Genomic DNA, 24,069 nt, shown 5'->3' with positions numbered 1-24,069 from the left:
ATGATACTTCAGCTGATATCTTGATCCCATGTAAATACTGAGGCATGTCTGTACTGATGGTTGTTGCTATAACCTTGCAGTTCCAAGGAGCTCCACTCGCTCTTGCTGTCAAGCCCAGTTTTAGGTTTTCACAAAACTTCTTTTTCTTTCAGGCCGTGAGTCTGAAAAATGTGTAAGGGATAAACATGTGGAAAGCTGTGGTGAAGAACAACCTCCCTGGGACCAGATTACCTTTCACAGAGTTCAGCACTCCAATTGGAAGTTGGAGTTTACAGGAAGGGAATTTGCTGATCTAACTTAAACTAAATACCCCTGTATGTATGCACTGTAAAATAGTATTTAATTACAGACACTTCACATCTGTGCCCCTACGAAACTCATCCTTATTCCGTGTGTGAAATTGATGTCTGTTCCTGAGTGGGTAGATATTCCTTCTTCTCTTTACACTAAATCATGTTGTTACTTTGAGGAATTTTTTTTTACTTAATGCATTATTTATAAAGAAACCCCTTGCTGCATAGGGACAACTAAGAGAGAAATAGTTAATGTTCTTCACAGCTAAGACTGTGTATTTACATGCAAATACTGTATTTCAAGGCCTGTAATGATAACTCTTCCTGTTGCTTACCAATTGGGATACTACTCGAGAGACAACTGAAATTAGAGTCCTTGTGGAGGAATCCTAATGAAGAAGCCATCAAAGGCCAGGAGAAGATTTGCCTTTTCTCAGCTAGTACCAAATGTGAAATCATAGTAGACAGAGAACATCCAAATTAAACCCCATCCCTAATCAGTAGTTATTTGAGCTACCAGATTTGTTAGTCAGGGTACCTTCACAGTTTGGGATAAGAAAGAAAAGGGGATGGGACAAGTAAGGAGTTAATATTCTCTAATCTTGCCTATCATCTCTCCTTATGAAATTTCAAAGTTCAGTTATAAGCCTTGTACTCATGCAGCCAGGGCAGTAAACATCATCAGCATGATTTAACAGGCTTTCAGCACACCCCTCATGATCATTCAAGTAGATAAGGAAAAACAAGATAAACGGAACAAAGCCATCTAGAAAATACTTCACTTTGTCAGTTGAAGAACAAACATGTATTACAGTGTTGCAGCCTGACCTAAGGTAGATTCATTAATTTCTCTCCTGCCCTACTCAGTTCCACACTGCTGAGTTACTGATCTCTGATAGTTACTGACCTTTTTCCTAAGGTAACACCCTTGTCCCTGCCTTAGGAATGCTTCCTGCTAATAATATTTAAGTGTCTTTCCCATATCACTTTTGACATGTAATTTTGCTGTGTTTTTCACACCGAGGGCATATAATTTATATACCATATAATTTCTCTTCCCCTGCTGTTTCCAGTATTGTCACTTACAGCCTTGAGCCTTCTCTTCTGACGCAGCTGGAGGATGGCAACTGAGTGCAGAAACCTTTCTGCAGAGGTTTCCATGGGTAATGTTGATTCTCCAGGCAGCTGCAGTGCTATGCAGCAAGCTTTAGAGCTCCTTTTTATAGATGCTCTTATCAGTATGCTTTGACTCCCAGGGCCACAGTCATACTGAGAATTATCAAAATACTGGCGGTTCCCAGACTACGTGGGGATGTAACTTGTCCTAACAGCCAGTAACCTTCATAGACATGAAGCTGTGAAGCCTTTAGGGAATAGTGTAAATTAACATTAAAAAATACATTTGTGTCCTTGCTATGTAGTCTGTTCTAAAGTTCAGTGAATGCATCAGCATTCCATCAGGAATAATTCACGTGAACAGGTTTAATCAGGCCTGCAGACTACAATTATGTAAGCATGATGCAATTTGCTGGGACAAAAACATGGAGCAAGTTCAGCATTTCATTACATTTTGTTATGGATCGAGAGCCTTAATCCATATGTAGATGAGGATTGACTAAACTTGGTAGGTAGTTGGTTGTAACAGGAACTAAAGGTGTCTGGATGTGATGGTTGCATTCCTTAACCTCATTAGCTGGATGAGTTGTCTAGTCCTGGAGCACATTATGTCTATGTTATAATATAGACAAGCAGTGATATATAGATATAGATAGATAGATAGATAGATAGATAGATAGATAGATAGATAGATAGATAGATAGATAGATAATGTTTACTTCTTACTGGATATTCTATACTGCCAAATCTACTCAACCTTAACTATCTTCCCCAAGTATGGAGCAGCAGATTTATTTCAGGTCATGGGAAAGTAGCTCCAGCCAGAGTAGAGCTCCAAGGAAGCAGGGTACACTTGTGCGGCATGGTTAACCAAGTACAGACAGAAAGATGAGTGGCTGTACGGAAAATCACATGAGCTAGGGAAACCACGTATGCTGTGGGAATTTCATCCCTTACTTAGGATACTACAGCACCCAGTCAGTACTGAGAATTATCTTTTTATCTCTTCTTCAATGCTGCTGCATTCATATTTTTTAAACTGGGGCTATTAAACCATCTTGTAAGAAGTTAAGGTTTTTTTAAGTTTAAATTCCTGTGTGGATTTAAAAAAGCAGAGCTGCTACCTTTGCTGGAAATGGTGTTTCTCACTGGTATTTCTTATGAACAGATTGACTCGTGCTGTTTTAAAAATATTAGGCACACTATATCCATGTACACCCATATTCACACACACCTTATAGGACTCTCAGTCCTATAGTGCTTTTCTTTCCCCTAACAATTTCTACTCTTTGGCCTCCCTGAAGCTAGCAAAAAAGGAACCTCAGGGGAAAAAAACACATATCTGATATTCAAAATAATAAATATATATTTAAATAATATAAATATATATTTAAATAATAAATAATAACGATATTTCTTCCTAATAACTATATTTTCTTCTATTCTTGCATGGATAAAGAATCCTTATGGTTCCCACAGGCAGCCAAACCAATACTTCCAGCACAAATATTATTAAGGAATTTCTCCTGATGCTCCTTCTCCACTTCTGGCTTTAAGAGTAGCAATGGCTGTGGGGTGGTGTATGAGGAACTGGACAACATCTCAGCACTGCTGATACATCAGACATAGGTGACGTGGCACACATGTCACATTTTAGGAAGCATGAAGCCACTCCAGAATAATTCCTGATAAGGCTGACAATCATCCTGGTATCATTATTTAGCAACTGCTCTGCAAACTCAAGAATGGAAGGCTTGCTCACTAAAATGCAGGGTATGAGACAAGAAAAGCTCTGAACGCCTCAGCCTGTGAAACACTCATCTGCTGTCTTCATCTGCCTGTGCAGGGAACACCATGTCTAAATGCCTACCCTTAAAGGGAAGTCACTATTTTAAGGGAGTCAATATTTTACTCTGGGAGCAGAACGATGATAATTTCTACCACACACGTTCACCGTAACATAAAAACTTCAGGGATAAGGTTCATATGCAAAAAGGGGGTGGGAGAGAAGTTAAGTAAGGTATATTTCCTTTTGCACCGGGTGGCAGATAGGAAGGCTGTGAGCTTCACTGGTCCGAACGTCAGCTGAGCCTACCCTTTTGCACTCTGCCACTGTCACCAGCTCCTCCAGAAGTAAAGGATCAAAAGTAAATAGTATCCTTTTCTGCTGATCACACCACCAAAGCAGTTTTCAGATTCAAGGATTTATTACTTTAGTTGCTTTGAATGCCTTTAAAAGCAACATGGTATCATCTGCCCAGAAGAGAGCAGCATTGATACCCCGGGAAGGACAACCAAGGTATTCTCTCTTGCAATACAGTGAGCTGGCTTGTACTATCAGACAAAATATGGGGATCCAATTATTGTGCTGAAATTCAGGAATTATTTCCATTAATCAATTAATAACCTAAGCATTCTTAGTGGGAGCTTTTGTGTGTAACAAGCATAAATCTGAGTCAGCCACACAGTTGTGTTTGTGTTAGACCGAAAGAAACTGTTCATAACATTTGAGGCTTGAGTAAAAGTACACTGTGCTATAGACAAGGCTACCCTTGACGCACAGCAGATGTACCTTAATTAATCACAGAAACAGTCTGCTGTTTGCAGGGAACTTTTGATTCATCCATTTTAAAGGGCATACACACCAAAGGGCCTGATGTTGACAGATGAAGTATAACTGTTACCTAGCAAATCTACGGTTTCAGGATTTAGAGGCGAAAAGGATATTCTTCTTAACTGAGGCTTCCTTCTTTTCTTCCGTGGGACAACGTTGCCTCCTATTCGCACCTCTGCCAAGGACTTTCTGTGAGTCTGTGGCCATCTCTCCGGGCAGAGCTGATTGCTGAGCGTGCCTCTGCCCACGCTCCGCCAAGGCAACGCTGGCGGCGACTCAAGCCCGGCTTGGCAGCGGCCCCGGCCGGCGCTCCCCGGCTGCGCTGCAATCACGCTCCACTTGTGCCAGAACCCGAGCGACTTCGTGATGCCGCACAGTAATTTGAGCAGGACCGTCCTCCTGCAGGAGCAGCCCTATCTATACCCGCTGAAGCACAGAATTCCCTCCATGCTCCCCGCACAAAAAAAGTAATAATTACGTTTTGCTGAACAATCACAGATTTTCACAGCACTGCAATGGCAGTTAAACCAAGTACAAACCTCTTTATTTTCTTTTCCTTGCCATTGGAGCTACTTTTACATTTCTGTGTGGGTGACTGCCCGTGATCCCGCAGAGGAAAGGTAGCTTTCCTAAAGAGTGTGCTGGAAGAACTGTTGATCTTCCTTGTGAAATCCCATCTGTTGTCTGCAGCAACTCTTACTTGCTGGCTGAAAAAGATAATGTTTCCCCAGCAGTAGCTGTAATTTTCCAAGCACTTTGCTGGGTGCAAAGTCAGAACTCGGTTCGAAAAAGGACAAGCAGGGATATAATTTTGCTCTTTCCATTCTGTTTGCGGGGTGTTATGAATTCAGCTGCTGGCAATCCGGTAGGACTGAGTCCTTGTGAGCTTCAGGCTTTGTTCAAGACCTCTTAACATGAACAGTGTGTTAATTTTTGAGGTGGATTCTGGAAATGGGGAAGCCATTTCTTTTAGTATAATTTTCTGTATTATACTCCACGTTTTTTTTCCAATCTGCATCTATTATTTAAATCGTATCTAAATGAATGTTAGTTTACAGTGGGAACTAATCAGCAGAAGCTGAAGTTGGCAATATTTCAGTGTACTGGAAAAAGGTTCTTCACCCAGAGGGTGGCTGGGCACTAGAACAGGTCACCCAGGGAAGTGGTCGCAGCACCAAGTCTGACAGAGTTACAGAAGCGTTTGGACAATGCTCTCAGGCACATGCTGTGACTCTTGGGTGTCCTCTGCAGGGTCAGAAGTTGGGCTTTTTTACGATCCTTGTGAGTCCATCTTTCAACCCAGAATATTCTGTGATTCTGACTGTAATGAATAATTAAGGGAAATTAAAAAGAACCATTTTTGGATTTGAGGAAGAAAAAAGAATCCCAAACTAAGCCAGCAAACTTAAATAATAACACAACCACCTCTTCTACCTGGTTATAGGGAAATTCTTTGGGTTTGAAGAGCTGTACCTGAAACCACTTTCCCCCCGTACTAATGAGACATTTCCCTAGCGCTAAAATTTGATTTTTTTTTTTTTTTTTCCCCCCCACGACGTGAGCGAAATGTGAAACGCACACATCTAACCTGGGATTAGCACCAGATCCGCGTCTCCCGGCCGGGCCGGCAGGAAAGGCGGCCGGGCAAGGAAGGCGGGCCGGCCCCGCGGACGCGGAGCTGCCCTGCCCTGCCGTGCCCTGCCCGCTGCCGGCCCGGGCACGGGGCGGGCCCGGCGGCCGCCCCCGCCCCTCGCAGGGCGGCAGAGAGTTGAACTGGGGAGCCGGAGCCCGGCGCGGGGCCGCGGCCGCGGCGCTGCTCGGCCTGGGAGCGCCCGCCCGCCGGGCGCCAGCGGGGCGGCCGATGGCGGGGCGAGAGGACGGGCGGGACTGGGCGTACAGGTAGGGCTGCCGACAGGGCTGCCGACAGGGCTGCCGACAGGGCTGCCGACAGGGCTGCCGACAGGGCTGGGCTCGGAGGGCGCCGGCCGCGCAGGGAGGGCGAGCTGTGCCCCCCGAGCTCGGAGCCGGCCCTGCTGGGGGCCGCGGCCGGGGGAAGCCCCCACACACCGGCCCGGGCGCGGCTGAGGGCAGCGAGCGGCCGCCGCAGCCTTCCCTGCCCCAGGACAGGCGGAGCAGGGGGCTCCCCTAAAACCTTGCGTCTTCGCTCTTTGTTTTTTTCCTTTTCTGCCTTAGGAATGGAGTGGAGCATGAAATTAATCTGTATTTGCTGCCTGGGCAGTCGCAGTCGTAAATGAGAGATGTGTGTTTGTGGACGTGTGAGAGTGTTTTGTGTGTGTGAGTTTTCATGTTCTTCTTGTCTTTCATGTCTTTAAAGAAACCTGTGTCGGTATCGTTGATTTTTACACCTGTGGTTTTTGTGTCAGATTTGAGGAGTACATGAATAATAAGGTGTTCTTCTAAGCAGCCAACAATGTAATACCAACTTGGGGTCTGAATATTTAATTGTTCCTCGTCTGATTCATGCTTTACTACCTGTGACGCTCCCGTGAGCCAGTTTTCCCAAGGCTGTGCTGATGCTGCTCCATGGCCAGATTCCTTCTTCATGAATGAAACAGGCAGTGTTTTGGGAAGTTAAATCCTGAAGTCTGTCTAGAAACCTTGTCTGACTGGCAGATCCCTCTGCCTGTTTAACTTCTGTGAAGCCCATTAATGTCCTGTACTCAGGTGGTAATTTGCAGGTATGGAACACCCTGGGAAGTTGCGATAAATCTAATTTAGCGAGGTGAGTTGGTATATTAGAGCAGAATGAGCCATGGAGTTCTGATGCTCTGTCATTATTGTGCTGCCTGAGATAATGTGCTGTAACACTGAACAATTGTAAAAGATAATAAAATAAGCATTTTGGTACTACACATGAAGAAGGCAGATTGACACAAGGATTTGTCTTTTTCCATGTTGTATATTTTCATGCAGAAATTGCCAGTTTAAAAATAACCTTTGTAACTTGTTACACTTGTACTTTGTTGTCATTTTTCTGCACAGAACTGCCTGTGAAGAGAATTCAGGCCATATTGGAGCTGTTGTGCTGTACCTCATACTTTTCAACTGTTCGTCTGTGTTGTGGAGAAAAATACCTCCCAGACTTATGTGGCCATAATTTTGTGTCAGTTTTGTACACGATGGGTCCTTTGCTCCAAAAACGCCTTACTTAAAAACCCAGTGAAATCTGTGAAACTGAGCAAACAGTGCATGTTTAAATTAATTTACTTAAACAGCTTTGATATGCTAAATGGATGTGTAAAGTAGGTTTTTGCTGGGAGGAGGGAGCCTTAAGCTGCTTTTAGAAATAGCAACTGTAAGTTATTTAAAGCATGCTTGCTTTTTTTGTTATTTTTCTTCAGCTGTAGTTATGTAGAAACATTATTATAGGAGTTCTTTTTATTTTGTAGGGTTGATCCATATGGGTTTGAAAGGCCAGAAGACTTTGACTATGCATCCTATGAAGCATTCTTTTCCAGATACCTAGTGGTACTCACTAGAAGAGCAATAAAATGGTCCAAGCTCCTAAAGGGGAATAACAGTATACAGAAGAGTTTAAAAGGTGAGCTTTGTGTCTCATTATAGGTAAAACTGTGTTATGTTAGGGTTCAATAGATTTCTGTTTTTGAATGTTGAATACTATTTCTGTCTTCAAATGAAAGCCAGTAGTATAAACAGAAATAATGCATAAGCAGATATGCTGTTGTTAGAGGGATTTCATTAAAACCTTCCAAAGGAGTAATCCCTCTTCAGGCAACAAATATCTTGTTACATCTGTAACCCAGCTGTTGTGGCCACTGACACTCCAAGATGCCGTTTTGCAGCTGTTGGGTGTATTGTACTCTGTGCTCTCTTTTAAAAGATATGAGATTATGTAGAAGATGCTGTCTTGAACCCCAGGGATCAGGATGTTAGTGCTCTCAGTTGCTGCCTCTTTAACAGTTCTTTAGGCTGCTGAGATTTTTCTAGCCCTCCTTATCCTCCTTTTGTAAAATGACATTAACCATGCAGTTAAAAAGGTGTGTGCTGAGAGCTGATGAGAAATGCCTTACTAAGTGAAGAAAGTGAGATTAATGCAGGGACTAATGCAACATTGGATAAAATGCAGATGGAAGTGTTAATGTCTGCTTCTAAGAGCATGAAAACGTCTAATAATGTGTTATCTCTTGCAAGAGATACAGGTAGAAACAAATAGAGAGAGTCAGAAGGTGTTAGGGAATCTTGTGAAACTAAAGGGTGGAGTTTCCTCCCACTCTCTCTGGGTTGTTTTCATATAAGCATCTAAATTTTCCTGTTCGGTCTAAATGGTGCTAATCAGGTTGCTTTCTCTTTGGGTGTCTTCTGGAATTGGGCAAAGTTCTCTGAAGTACGTTAAGGAAAAATTGAGTAAAACTAAGGAAAGACTATTCAGATATTGTAACATGGGTTAAGTATTTAGAACTGTGCTCCAGGCACAGCCTTTGGCTCATGATTCTGATGGTTTTGTTGTTTTGGGGTTGTTTTTTTCCCTGGCACCAGGAATGGGATGATAACTAGTCAGACATTTTAAATATAACAGTGTATTTTGTGTACAGATGTCTGTTTTAAGGGTGTGAAATTCCAGAAAATGTAGGTTTGAGCTATAGCTGCTAGATCATATGCTGCTAAGAAGAAAGTATCTGCTTCTACTGTATTATTTTTTCTTAGAAATGTAAAGATGCTTTTGTTTGGGGTGTCAAGTTTGAATGCAGTGCAAACTTCATGCCATTTTGAATTAGTGAGGATTTTGAGATTTTGCATAATTTAGTTTTCTAGTTGAGGAGAAATAATCTCAGTTTTGATTCATACCTTTCTCTTTATGTGTGATTGGTAGCAGTGGCAGCTTTTAGCATTTTCTGTGAGTTCACTTCATTTCTCTTTCTTTGTGTTCCCAGTTTTAGCATTTTAGAAACAGAATGTTACTGTGATACTAACTATGAATGCCTTTGGTCTTATTTTGGAGCCAAAATTTTGACCAAATCTCTCAATTTGTCCACCAGGCTTCAGAACCAATCGTCATGCTGCTCCACTGGGCACATAATGGATGCAGCCTTTAACGTGGCTTTGATTGTCTCCAGCAGGTTGCTCTTTTTGGAAACTGGGATTCTGTAAATCCTCTGAGGGGGCACAGGCAATGGCTCTAGGCTGTTGCACGTCCTTGTGGGCTGGTGCATCATCTTCAGCGTTACTGAGTTCTGCTAAAGATACCTGGATTTCTAGGCTATGGATTCTCACGTATACATGTAATTCCAGGGAGCATGACAAGGATAAGTAATATTGAGGAAATGTAGTTGAAGTGTAGATTCAGAGTTATTACAAAAAGCTTTCTGCATTAGCCTCATCTGATACTTCAGAGGAGGAGAGTGAACGGCTGACCTATGCAATTACTGATTTTTAAATACTTTCCTTCTCATTTCAGTATTAAGATTGAAGTCTGTGACATGCACATGGAATTATGTAAGCAGGTGTGTGCTTTATCCTGCAAGATGATTATGAAGTGATTACCTTGTGGGCAAATAGCAGAAGCTCTGCTGGTTACTCACTGAATTTCCCTCCTCCAGTACCTGACTTCATTGCTATGAAGCTTTGCTCAGAGCTGCTGGCTCTGCCATAAGCTAGAACTGAGAAGAATATTTGACCTGCCTCCCCAAACACAGTAGCTGTGAACCAGTGTTGTGTGTCCTGCTGTGAGTAGATATGAGAGACAGTGTATGTGTGGTATCTCAGTAGTTCCACACCCATTTGTCTACACATGGAGAAGCTCATAATTTCTGCCCAGGCGAACAGGAAGAAGTGATGACCTGTGTTAATTTTCCAGTTTGGAAATGTGGCATGTTCACATGCTACTGGGTTTGCCTCATATCCAGGGTGGTTTGTATGTATATAATTCTGTTCCACTATAAAGAAAAATAATTAGACTATGTTTTGACAATGGTAATTAAGCAGTGTATCCTGTTCTGTATTGCAGCCTGCTGGCAGGGTGGGTCATGGGAATTTTGGCTGACAGTTCCTTTCACTCATTCCCCAGTTTCTTCCTTTTTCTTATTTTTCTGGTATTTTTTTTGTTTCCCCCTCTTATCTTCACCTTGCTTCCACAGCACATGAGAGTTTATAGTCATTGTTTTTCACCTGCCTTCTTTCTCTCTCTCCCTCTGCCACTACTGAAATCCTCTCAATTTTTTTCCTTGCTTCATTCAGCTCTATCTTTATGGGACCAAAACGCAACTTTATGCTCTGTTTTGTTTACAGGTGGGCAACACACTGACATAATTGGTCAAAGTATCCGAATTCTGACCAAATTCATGCTACACAAAAGAATTTGGTTGTTAGTGGATTAGTCAAAAGTGACCAGTAGCAGAAGATACTTTCTGGTCTTTGATAAAATACAGTGAAAGGGAAAAGCAAATGTATTAAACAGTGGTTATAACAGGAGCACTTCTGTTCCAACCCAGGGTTTGGTGGAAGAAAAGGCAGTTTGACTGGAACTTTTAAGATTTACAGCACTGATCTGCTCTGTTTCTTCTGTTACGTATTCATGAAATAAAGCTTTCAGTTCCTTGTATGCTGTTTCCAGCTCTTCTATAGAATTTTTCTTCTAGGGCCCAGGTTTATTTCCTCAACATTCAACAGTAATTTTTAGTACCTGAAAAAGTAGAAGTGCAGATGGTTCTTGAAATCACACTCTTCTGATATTTTTAAGATGAGATAATTTTCAGTTTTAAATGTTCGGGTTTTTTTTTTTGCTACATAAACTGTGTCTATGCTGTAGAGTGAAACAATGTTAATGGGGGAAAAAGGCAGTACAATACTGACCTTGAAGCAGAAATCTCCAAAATTCTCATATTCTACCATCAAACAAGGACAGGCAGGTTGAAATTACTTATGTTTACATCTTGTTACTATAAGTAATGTACAGTATTAGAAAGATGTTATTTTCTGCATATTTTTATCTTGAAGTTACTTTGGGTATTTATCATCACTGTTAGACTGCTACCCTATCAGGTAGCTGTTTTTTCTTGTAAAAAGGAAACCACATTCATAAAGTGTGATTCTGAGCTTGTGAAACTAGCACTAAGTGTCAGAGGCAATTGAATTATTAAGAGGGGGAGAGGGTTTCTTAACAGTTGCTGTTTCATATTTTGTTAATGAACAGAGGCAAAAATTTTACATTAAGATATTTCTTACCTATGTATGTTCTAGAAATTAGACCACATAATATGATTGTTCTGGGAGTGATTCTGTGTGCAGTACTGCGGGCTGCACAACAGTGCTACATTTGAGATCAAGACCTTGGTTTACAACTGGCATTGGATGTGTGGGTGGAGACCCATGCATGATCTGACTTCATCCGGGAAAGCTTCTCAGATGTTACAGTGGGAGGATACTCTACAGTGTGAACTGTTGTTGTGGACTTCTTAGTTCCCAAGGATATGTGGAAGAGAGCCTAAAAATATTTATATGTATATATTTGGATAAACACAATTCTATGTATAGAATGTGATATATCTATATCTGTCTAAATATATGAATGATCTATATAAATATATAAATGATATATATTAAACTGCAGCTGTCCTTCTTTTCAAAACTACTTTGCTGTTTCTAAATGCCAGTTTGCAGATCCTAGCAAGTATTACAATGGTGTGAGGAAAAAAAGCACAATGTAAAGGGCTTTTGGATTCCTCAGGGAGTGAGGGAGCTGGGTCAGTAGTCACTTAGGGTGATACAAGCCCCTGGCTATCTATTGCCATGAGAACGATGACACTGAGGAATAATGAGTATGTGCTGTGCTGCAGGCTGCTTTCTCCTTGTGCTACTGTCAAAGGCTTGTCCATGCTTCTCTTGGATTTAATGTGTATTGTTGGATATCAACGTTGGCTGTGCTTCCAGAGTTTGCAATTGTTCCAGAAAAAAATACCATTGGGATTATGTGTTAAAATGCGATAATACAGTATTTTAGCCAGTAAGTTTGTTTCTAGACTCATCTGAATGTCTCTTTGTTAATTTAAATGGGACTGATCCTTGATAATCATTCCTGTATTTGCTATGTCAATTTACAGGATTTCTTGAGCATTACAGTTCAAAATCTTGTAAAAAATATTAAGTGGGGGTTATTGAACCACCATGGAAACAAGTGAATTGTTTCCAGTCTAAAAGAAGATTGTAGTTAAGATGACTTTATAACTAGAACTGTAGAGTTCCTGTAACCTGTAATATAAATCCTCATTGAAAAGCTAAACAAAAACTGTACCCTGAAGACCAGGCATTTATTACAAATATGTTTCTTTGAGAGAAAACACCAGATTTTACGTGGGTGAAATGCTCATTATATGTGCATGTTTATGTTGGGTGGCACGAGGGAAGCAGCTTTGGGTCCTAAAGGATATACAGCTGTAATTAGGTGGAGTGTATTGAGAAGGTGTCTGGCTGGGTTGTACAGCCTTGCTTCACTCTACTGTTTTTCAGGCCTTTAGTTTAGGCAGCATTTATTACAGAACTGTGTGATTCAATAAAACCTGGCTAGGTAGTGATAATGTTGTGTGTGGTAGAATGTGGGCGGAATAAAATCCTCACTCAGATTTGAGTCCCATAAAATTTTGAGAGGAGAAGTTGATGCTTTTATTGATACAACATGATTCATTTAGTACAAAATGTCTGTTTCATTTGTCGCTTTCTTCTCCCCAAAGGAAAGAGAAGAATCTCAAACATTTAACTGTCTTTTTGGGTCAGAAAAGGTAACACTGATTTAGGATTATGTACCCATAAGCAGCATTGACTCCTTATTAATATTTTTCATACCATTCCCAGGAGGAAGCCGCTTTTGTTGTCATTAGCTTGATGCTTCTTCCTGTACTCTTTCATCATAGTTATTTACACTGAATCATCTGCTTAAAAAACCCCCCTGAAGCACACCCTTATGATGAAAATGATGCAGGAGATAAGAGCTACTTTAGATTTGAGAAGACTTCCACAGTTATTCTAGGAAAAAGTCATCTGCTGCTCACTCACATCTCCAGTTCTTTCCAGGGCTCATTCAGACAGGAGGCATATTCCTCAGTTTCTTCTGTATTTCAGAGGTCAGGCACTAAGCTGAAGCGCTAGGGTTACGCTAAATGTGACCATTGATGCTACAGCCATCATGTCAGAGGCCACTGGTGATGTAGGAAAAGTCAAGTCAGTGCTTGTCTGAATGAAAAAGGACAAAGATCAAAGGGAAACTGCTGCTTGTATCTCCATCCAGGAAAGTAGAAAAGGAAAGGATTCAAAATTCTAGCAAGGGAAGAGAGGAGGGAGGAAAACCTGGGTGTGAAGATCTGAGAGGGAAGTCTGAGTGACAAGAACTTAGGAGTGAATCTAAAATATACTGTGCAGTTGAGAAGTAAATCCTAAGCTTATCCTAAAATGGTAGTATAGGAGAGAAAATAAAATAATCTTCAGTCAAGTGTTTTCCTATGATGTCTTAACTTCAGGCTGCTCATTTGAAAAAGAATAATATGGATGGAATTTTTTTTATTTATTTAAGAATGAACAAACAAAACCAAACTTCTTGTTTTGCAGTGAAGAGATATATCAGGAAAGGCATCCCCAATGAACACCGTGCGTTGGTCTGGATGATTGTGAGTGGGGCCCAAACCAACATGGAACAAAACCCTGGGTACTACCACAGACTGCTTGAAGGAGAGAAGAATGCCAAGCTGCTTGAAGCAATCAAAACAGGTTATTTCTCTTGATAATGCTGTTTATCCTCATTTATCCATCCTATGTCTTTAAGTGTTAGAGATCAAGTTATGTCATGGAAAACTTAATGTTTCTGTAGTAGTGGTTTAAGTGCTGAAATAACATTTAAATTAGATTAGCCATAAGCTCCTTAGCAGCACAGATCTTTCCAGGTTCATCATGTGGTTAAAAGCATTAAGGAATGCTTTTAAGGAAGATTAGAAATAATTTGAGAAGGACTAAACTAGAAAACATTACAGGGTCATCTAAGTGATTGAAGAGTTGTAACTTTGAGTCATGACACTTGCCTTTGAGTCTGTTTCTGCTTAATTCTGTCCCATAGGACACTGGAGAAGCAACAGGGATGGTTGAAGATCTGGTACAGAGGCCCATATGAGGCAGTTGAACTATGCTAGGATTTTAGGTTGAGTAAGAAGACTGATAAGAAAAAGCTGTTGATAGATTTATATGAATTATAAATGGTGCAGAGAGGGTGAATGAGGAGCAATTGTTATTTGTTTCTTGTAACATTAGAACCAAGGACACTGAAATTTGCTATGCTGCAGGTTTAGAAGAGTTGTGGCACCTGTTGCTGCAGGGGTTAGAAGTTTGAACTGGTTTAAACAAAATTTCATAAACAGATGGGGGAATCCACTTGATGCATGAAATATTAAACACTAAAAGTAAATCCCTGGGAGAAATGTAGGAGGTGAAATACCCCTTGTCTATTAGTCTCTTTTCATGTGTGCTTTCTGTGAACATTGATCACTGATCAGTGGCCAATACTGGTGGCAGGGTATAAGGGCAACCAGAACTTAGGCTGGCCCACTGGGAGGAAAAAGGCAGCAGGTGAGGACAAACAAGTAGGAGTTTGATGTAACTGATACTTGTCCTGAAACCTGCTACAGCAGAGCCTTTGTGGCAAAGCTGATAATGGCTGAATTGCCAATTAGAAAGTCAAGAGGTTGGGCTCTGCTCTGGAACAGTCCTGCACCTATTTGCTTAGAAAGGCAGGTTGTCTTTTTTCTCTTGCAAAAACACAGGTACTTAAAGTTTGGGCTTTATGGATTTTTATTTGAGTTGGAGAAGCATCCAAACACTTTAGGTTTATGTGGAGTTTCTTCTCTGCCTTTCCCTGCAACAGCACTACTTTGGGCTTTTGAGACTACACGCCTTAGTAAGGTATTTAGGAGCATAAACTTTATGTTCCTATGAATATGGAGACTTGCCAGAAATCTGCAGGCTTATATCCTGCTCAGAACAAGAAACAGTAGAGCTCCTACTATGAATAAGGAAGGAGGTAGTAAGACGACTTTCTAAAGTCCATCTTGGGAAAGGTCTGGAGAGGCATCAAACTATTCAGTTGGAGTAAAATTATTGCAAGAGAGAGTTGAAAACAACTTTTTTCCAGTACTAGACAAAGATGTGAAGAGTCAGTAGGTGGCTTTCCCCACAGGTTGAAGTGAAATAAAAATATTTTTCTCGGGGAGGAAAAATACTGGGAGATGATAAAGATTTATTTGTGAACTATGGAGGAAATAAAGTTTCAGAAGAGCTACTGCATTGATTGGAATACTGCAGAAGAGAAAATTAACATGGAACAAGTGAGGGGAAAGATAAAGAAAATGGTATGGAAGATTTTATTGGAGGGGAAATAATATAATGAAGAGTTCACACAGTCCTTCAGAAATGAAGAACCAATGTGGACATAGGAGGGATGAAAGGAATAAAGTACTTAAGGTGAAAGAACCTTTCTGGTTAGTGTGTTTAATGAACTTGTGCTCCTGTTGACTGTGCACATATTATGGTGAGCTTTGGCTAAAGATTCTTTCGGTGTGAATTGTTGACTGTCTTTCCTTTTGTTTCTTCGAGTGTTGTTTTCCCATTACTGTAAACAATGTATGTTTGAAACTAGTTTTCATATGGGAAAGTCTTTAATGTGGTATAATCAGGTTAAAAACGGCAGGTAGTCTGTGTAAAGAAATGGTCTCATCTTTAAAGAAAAATCTGATTAGTAATAGCAATGGAAGTCTTTCAGCTAATTAAATCTGTAATCTGTTCTTTCACCACTTTTGCCCTTTAACTTCCTGATTCTGAACTGATGAGCTTTTTTGCTACTTTTATATGGTATTTGCTGTTTGAACATTTTTGGTTTTTTGAGAAAAATGTAGAAGGGAACAGGCTTCTTACTCTAACCATTAAAAAAGAGCTTAAAGAATGCAGGTGTCTAAATTTTTGTGTCATAGTTTAAATACACATTTAAAAGGTCATGCATTCCAGCAACATTTTGTTTTTCATGGCCTATTATAGGAAAGTTTAGTAGGACAAATGATATTGTAAGATAAAAAGTGGCTGTCCTAATGCAGAGGCTATGTGCTGGGTGCAAAAAGACTGGACTGTAAGTTGTAGCTTCCTTGGAGTAAGCTCCCCTTAGGCTAGGCTGTTTTGAATTTCAGCTCTTGTATCTTGTCTTTTCTCTCCATTGAAAAAACATGCTTTTGGACCGAAGTGTGTCTGTGTCTGCAAGTGCTCAGGCACATACATGCTGCTAATTTGTGTTTCCACTATTGCATTTCACGAGGAGGAATTGTAGGTGCTGTGAAACCTATGATTTGATACTTATCAGTCAGTCCCAGAGCCTGAGCTGTGCTGTGTGACAGCTGGCATAAGGATCTGACTGGGGACTGGATCATAGTTAATGATGAGTTCAGAAAAGTAATTCAAACAATGGCCATTGCCATTTCACTGGAGACAGGAAATATTTTGCTGTCAAAGCACTAAGAAGCTTCTTTGAAACTGTGAGTGGAAGTTGGGAATTTTCGTGTGAGTTTCAAGCATTTAACCATGCAAGAGGAAGGGGAAGAGCATTGTCAACTCTTGTGGCTCTGTGTAAGGGGAGCCCTATCAGGTCATGTCCAGGCAGCTGCCTCATCTGGTCTTTGGTGTACCAGAACAGCTGAAGGGAGAATTGGAGGAGTAAAGTGTGTAGTGACACTTCCTTAGAACGTTTTTCCTAGTCTCCAGTTATCTGCTGTTTGGAGAGTTGCCAAGACATATGGTGTATGTTTGTACCTAATAATGCTGGATGGGGAAAAAAATTCACAAAACCCCTCCTGGTTGCTCCTTTTTCATGTTGTTTACCATGCTCATGATTGTGCAGATTTGTGCTGCAAAATGCTGTTAAGCATCTCACTCTAAACTAAGGAGCTTTTATCCACCTGGGTTTATGCTATGAATGGTAACCATTTCATATCTGTGGTCTTTTTCATTACCACTCTTTTCTGTAATTTCTCTAATTCTGGTAGCATCTTTTGGAGATGAAGGAGATTGGAATTTTTATGCATGTGCTTCTCAGATTTATACAGTGGCAATATTGCTCTTTTGTAGGAATCCTAACCCTGTTGGCTTTCTTGATTGCTGAAAGCTCTTGAAGTGTTACTTGGTATTGGAGGTTGTGAGGGTCAATTCTTCTGACTTTAGTCAATGACAAACTTGGCTTTAACTTAAAACAAGCAAACCCCCCCAAGCCTCCAAAACAATTTATAGTTCTAGGTGTTGCAGGGAAAAGCTTGAAAATGACTGCTAAATACTCAGTTATAAGAAATCTAAAATATTCTCTAAGTATACTGTTTTTACATGTTGCAATTTATGATCTGACCTCGTTATTCTGGATTTGCAGTGGAGTTTTTGAGTGCTTGTAGTTGGCAGTTGTAGTGAATTTTTGCTCTACTTTCTACTGTGTAAAAAAAGAAAAAATTACCTGCCTGGAAGCTCTTCAGAGCAGATGCAGTCATGGATGTAGCAGTGGCAAAGAAATGACCATAAGTGGAGTAGGATATGTTAGTTATAAAAATACTTGTGTAATTTACTGACCACCTATGTGTTTGAGTGGGAAATACTTGGATATGAAAGTAAAAGTGACATGGTTTAGGAAATGTATTCTTCAATTTAGCACTACTACTAAAACCAGGGTTCCTCTCCCAGCCTCCAGTTGGAGGGACAAAAGGCAAAGATCACAGATTGAGATAAGAACCATTTACTGGAAACATCATTGAGATACGAAATGAACAGTAACAGCAGCAATATTAATAACAAAAGGTATATTAAACAATTCACACAGAAAGAAAACAAATTATAATTGACAATACCAGGTGGCTCCCTCCCACTTTCTCCACTGGATGGAACCCCTTCTCCCTGGAAGACAGTCCCTTTCCCAGACCCCTGGCAGTGATGAGGTGGTTGCTGGAACAACCTCCAGGCCCTATAGCCACACCCCTTCCCAAGTACTGTAGAAATCAACTCTGTCCTGGCTGGAATCAGGACCAAAAGGAAGGATGAGATAGCAAGGTGAAGAAGGTTGTTTTGTAGATGCCTGACGTTCAAAGTACCCTAAGTAGGAAAAGCATGAGTCTGGTTCCAAAAGCATTGATTTTCTGGACTGTGCTTTCAAATCTCTTTGCTCCAGAAATAGCATGAGTGACTGTGGTTCTTGGTACCAAAATAGACATCTGTTTTTATTAACTGAGGCTAATGTGTTCTGCCTGTTTGTGTTACTGAATGAGGTAGAAATACTGCAGACCCAGGAGAGAGAAGAAAAGAAGCCAATGGGCTTCTCATGGTTGCTGCACAGAGATAAATCACCAGCAAAGCTGGTGGTTGGTTTTGTTTCATAGCAGCATAAAAGTGCCATCTCAGAGAGAGCTGAAAGATTGCCCAAAAAATTGCTATTGGGATTTAATCCGAAGTTACTGCAAAGAGTACTAGTCTTTTCATTGTGACCTTCTTCCTGGTCCTATACTCCCATACTAGTTTATTTATAAGCAGATCTGCATATAATGACAGGATAATCATAATTTTTGGATTTATCTTTACACTTAGCGCTGTAAGATTCTGATGTTCATTTTGCTGCTTAAAAAGAACCTTGATTTTTTTTTTTTCCAAAACTGGACTAGTTTGAGGCTGTGTTCCTTTGGACAGTAATGTCTATTTAAGAGCAAAGCAGATTGAGGGACAGTAGGTCAGAGGGTAGGCTGTGCAGAGCATGAGAAGGAGGTGTTTGGATGTCTCTCCTGGAACAGATGTATTAAATTAGATGTAAGTGGTGAAGCCAGATGAACAGCCTTTGCCCGTGCCTGCCATTTGCCTCAAGTCATATCTCACCCTCATCTTGTAGCATGGTAAAACATATTGGCTCGTGTGTGCCCGTGGAGTGGGTTGAGTTTCCCTCACCTTGGGTCAGAGGAGGCTCAGAACTGGAGGGGGAGGGAGAGCATGCAAATGGAGCAGAAAGGGCAGGATGTAGAGGGAATGCGACCCTCTGCTCTTGTGCTCAAAGTAATAATCTGGCACAAGTAGGCTTGTCAGACCATGCTTCATATCTTCTATTAAGGGTAAAGCCTTTTAGCTCTTGTATCTTGTTTTTCTCTCCATCCCCTTGCCCTAAACTAAAGTATTGTTACTAAAGGAAAGTTTTAAATCCTTCATAAAACTAGGGAAGGCTTCCCCCAGTCCTTGTAGGGAAAAAAATTGCTCTGGAATCAGAAAACAAGTTGCAGCTGATTCTCTTAATTTCAGGTTGTGAAATTACAGATGAGTTCAGCTTGAGTAGTCCCTGCTTTGTATGTATGGACTTTTCTTATTCTCCCCTCACTTTCTCTGCATAGCTGAGGAGAAGAGCCATGGCTAAAATTCAGCATTAATCTTTTCTGTAACATTCAGCATATACTTTAATAAATAATAAAATTTGATTATGCAAATACTATGCTGCATAAACTTCCTACCAAGAAGAAACAAAAGAAATTTATTTATCCTGTAACTGTCTCTTGTTCAGATCCTCTCAAAAATTGTCTTTTTCCTTGTGTTTTTCTTCTCATTCATATGGGAGGTGAAGTGAAATATTTTCCTGCAAGTGATTTGTTTCCTTTAAAAGGAAGAAATAGCGATTAGTGTGATAATTTCTTCATGCATGTGACTACACTACTTATGATTTTGGGGAGCTTTTTTCCTTTGGTTGCTTACAGCTGAACTGTGTGTCAGAGCTGTAACAGACTTCTTCCTTTATGCCAGAAAAGGCCTGATAAAACATGATAATTCTTAGGACATGAAGATCTGTACAGAGGTGCTGAAGTTTGTTTTTAACTTTAACCCAATTTGTTGTTGTTAAATATAAACCAAACAACTACTCATATTTTATTAATAACTCTTGAGTTTTGAAAATCTGCAGAGTTACTTTTAGATGTTTAAGTTGGAGAGAAAAATTCTATTTAAAGATCAGATGCACAGATCTGTGCGAGTGACCTTGGGTTCTCTCTTTATGGAGTGAAGCAGGCCAAAAATTAACTCTGCCTATTTCTTTCCAACAACGAAGGACTGCTCTGGGGTGACTGTCTCAAACTTGCATGTCTAATTTTTAGACCTTTGTAAGGAGATATGAGTCCTACTATAAATGTTTGGTCTGAAAGAAATTAATAGTTGGAAATGTCAGTAATTGCATTCTCCTGACTTGGTTAAGCACTGAGCTTGAAGCATGTGGAAATGTGCTCTGCTGCTTGGTTATCAGAAATCACTCCCATTCTCGATGATCTTGCACCAGTTAAGACACAGCTCTTCTCATGATCACGTAATGGAGAAAGTTAAATTTTAAAAAGTGATTTTTAAGTGTAAGTCGGCAGCTGTGGAAAAAGGTCTGGATTTTTTTTGGCTGCTACTGTTTGGTAGAAGTTCACTGAGTAAGTCAGTTGAAAGTTCATCTGGTTTGTTACGAGAATATGCTTTCCTAGAGGCACAACTCATTTCATGCCACTTGACTTGGCACATTTGCTGTGTCTTCTGTCTGTCAGTCTAAATACCTGGTTTGCTTTCATTTAAGCCTTTGCAGTCAGACATGGAAACAGTCCAGTCTGCAGGAGAATTTCTTTAGGCCCGCTTGAAATTTGTTTCTGTACACTAATAGGATTATTCTTTCCAGGAATAGATTTTATCCTTGAATGAAAGTGCCCTTTTAGCCAAAATGGAGGTAAAGCAGTTTCTTGAAATTAATCTGCCAAAACAACAGTTCAGTGAACCACAGTGAAGCTTCAGTTGTACTTCAGAAGACCTGTAAAAGTTTTTTTGGGAAGTGACAAGGAGCAGCTCTTAATTTTGGTCTTTTTCCCTTTTGTCTAGACATGAACAGAACATTTCCAGATAATGTAAAATTCCGCAAAACCGCTGATCCGTGTTTGCAAAATGCACTCTACAATGTATTGGTAGCATATGGGCATCATAATAAAGCAGTAGGATATTGTCAGGTGGGTAATTATTGTTTTGTAAACAATGCTGCATTTCACCAATGGTAACTGTTCTCGTCCATTTGCATGTGTAGTTTTAGAAGCACACCCACAAAATATTTCTGTTTGTAAACCGGCCCTGGGAGGCTGGGGGGTGTCCCCAGTTCAAAGTCCTTCTGAATTTCTCAGTGGATGTTCTTGTAGACAGCTTGATCAATTTGGTTCCATTTGTTAGTTGCAACATAAGTATTTTATCACACATGGTTGTATGAAGAGTAGTTTCTTTGGAGAGCAAGAGGAAGAGAGCTTGCCTTGCCCTCGTCCTGCCATGTTTCCCCAAACAGTCCTTGGTATGTACAAGGCATCATGAGATCTCAATTTCCTTTGTTTTCACTGTCACATTTTTCAAAGTACAGAAAGGCCAGCGTTAATGTGGCGTCATGTACTTGGGGGCTGGTAGCATTTATTTAATGCCATCTCCCAGTATAGATAGCACAGGTAAGAAGAAAATTTCTTTGAAATTCAACCTGATACTGCTTTGATGGCAGCTCAAGAAAGCTGTTGTCACTGTCAAGTACTGTAAAGTTTCCTGTGGGACAAAGAAGATAAGTTGATTCATGATAGTCTGACAGTCAAGAAAAAAAGCATCTGTTTTTAAGGATCTTAAAGAAGCAGGCACTGTCCTGAGCAAAATGTGGTTTTGGTTCACTTATTAAGTCCTCTCCTGTCTCCTCTGCTTCCTGAGCAAGAAAGTGTGTGCTAAGATATAGCTCATTTTAGTTGAGAAAGTTAGTAAAGTAAAAGTAAAGTTTAGTAGTAAATACAGCTACTCCAAAGTTGAAAGAATATGAACAGTATCATTTTAAATCTTGAGAGGAGACCTAGAGGGACTTCAACTTACACTGAAGTCTCTAAAAAAAACCTATTTTCTTGTGTACCCCAATTTAGTTTAGTTAGTTTTAGTACAGAAATTATTTACTCCCATTCTTCAAAATATGAGTGATTTATATTATTTTCAGTAATATGTATTTATCAAAACATAATTTTAATATTTTGATAATAACAGAAGGGGTGGAATTATGAATACTCACTCTTGCAAGTGTCAGGTTTCTATATAGAGGTGGTTATACACAACATAACACAAAACTCGTAAACCATAGTAGCTTCTACATGTCCAATTGTTAATAAAATATTTTGGTACCTTTACTGTTTAAAGGGCTAACGAAAGAAGAACACTTAAAAACCCTTGTGTGCATTCTTAGCACATCTGGTCTCCTCACAGGATCAGTGCTATTATATGTATATGTGGAGTACTGGAGGTAATATAGAAGAAAATGGTTTGTACACAGCCTTTGGATGAATTAAGCAGCAAAAGCGTGTAAAATCTGCTGGAACTGCAACATTTTACTTGGTGTGTTTGGGTCAGACATCCTCCTCCTGCAGCCTCACTATCTACCTGCAGGTTTGTTGTGTTTGTAGTGCTCATCTAATACAGATGTGTTTGGGTTCTGATCAAGCAGCTTTCAGTTGCATAGGGCTTTGGAGTTTAAAAAAATGCAAAATTGAAATGCAAAAATACTGCTAAGCTTTTTCTTTTAATTTTCCTTTCCTTGATCTTTGTTAATGATATTTGTTAGCTGTTGTTGTGCAGGTTGAGCAGGTTACTCAACCAGTAGCCTTCATTACATTCTTCATTAGAATTGATTTAATATGCACACTTTGTAGAACTGTAGTATTTTAGCCCTTAATCAAAAGAAGTAAGCTAGAAACTCCTAAGATAAATGTATGCATCTCAAAACCCTTCTTTCTATTTCAGGGTATGAACTTCATTGCTGGATACCTGATTCTTATTACAAAGAATGAAGAGGAGTCCTTTTGGTTGCTAGATGCTCTTATTGGAAGAATCTTGCCTGGTATGTTAAAAACATAGTTTTATTTATATATTGGAGTTTGGCTTTTATCTTTGCATTCTTCTCCAGTTGTAGACAATATCTTCATCTGGTCTGTTCAGTAGCTTTCTGAATTCCCTTGTCTGGATCTCTGGGGTTTGCAGGAGGTGTTCACACAAGCAGTTTTGCCCCATGTATAAGCTGAACCTCATTGCACATGTGAGGTAATTTAAAACCAGAAGCAGACACCAGGCACAGCTATATTTTTTACTCCTGTGAAAATGCATTTGGAAATGCTTTTTCTTGGGATTTAATTTTAGAGGGAGAATGGTTTTATTGTGAATTCCCATTAGCACTGCACAGGTCTGACTACAGATACAACTTTAATGTAGGTGGAAGGTCTCATTGGAAGACCAGTGGAAAATGAAGGACTAATCCTTATTGGCCTAGTTTTGCTTTTACATAGATTTTTATCTCAAATGGTTGGAGATGGAATTCAGTATTACACTGTCAACTAGGTAGTGGTTAAGGACATCAAGGTTGATTGAAACTTTAACTTTTCCTTCTGTCTGTTCATGTTTAAGATTAAACAAAAACCAAATTTGAATAGAATAGAAATAGAATAGGAATAGAAAGACCTTGAGAAATAAAGAATAGCTGAAAGATTCTTTTCATGCTTTCAGATGACTGTAAGAAATTCTTTTACATTGAATATACCATGTAGGAACTTGGATTTTCCTTGTGTGGAAACAGTGGTTGGACTTTGTTTCCAGACCAAAAGAGTAGAGAGAGGCAGCGAATGTTATGAGTTGTTGAATCAGTCTGCAAATATTTAACATTATGCAGCCTTGAAGTTTACTTTCAAGCTGTAAAAATAGTCTAAAGAAATCAGCTGTCTGTTGCTTTTGTTCAGCCTTGAGAGCTCTAAGCTGTGCAAACAGGAGACAGGTAGGAGACAGGGCTGCTGTCTGCTATAGGACCTGCCACTGCCTGGCTTGGGTGGATGCCTGCTTTGACATCACTGTCAGGGATAAGGCACTCAGTAAAAGGCAGGTTTATTGTGAAGAGATGTGCAGAAACTCTTGCTGTTAATCCTTTCAATAGTCTTACACACTTTTATTTGAGGCAAAGGAGTTAGAGTCAGAATTTTATGT

At 40.0% G+C, this 24,069-nt stretch overlaps 1 protein-coding gene across 1 annotated transcript in view; it reads left to right on the top strand.

Moving 5' to 3' along the window:
* Positions 1-5,830: 5,830 nt before the first annotated feature.
* GRTP1 (growth hormone regulated TBC protein 1) overlaps positions 5,831-24,069 on the top strand; it is a 34,309-nt gene continuing 16,070 nt past the window's right edge. Inside the window, exons 1-5 of the mRNA XM_005516586.3 lie at positions 5,831-5,922; positions 7,434-7,585; positions 13,600-13,758; positions 20,923-21,047; positions 22,843-22,939. Of these exons, the coding sequence (XP_005516643.1) occupies positions 5,885-5,922; positions 7,434-7,585; positions 13,600-13,758; positions 20,923-21,047; positions 22,843-22,939 (571 nt within the window). The 5' untranslated portion in view covers positions 5,831-5,884. The remainder of the gene's footprint in view (positions 5,923-7,433; positions 7,586-13,599; positions 13,759-20,922; positions 21,048-22,842; positions 22,940-24,069) is intronic.

This window comes from Pseudopodoces humilis, chromosome 2 (genome assembly GCF_049639895.1).
Source record: "Pseudopodoces humilis isolate 2021_Gansu_Grassland_sample_001 chromosome 2, ASM4963989v1, whole genome shotgun sequence".
Classification (NCBI taxonomy): Eukaryota; Metazoa; Chordata; class Aves; order Passeriformes; family Paridae; genus Pseudopodoces; species Pseudopodoces humilis.
This window is presented reverse-complemented; position numbering and strand designations above follow the sequence as displayed.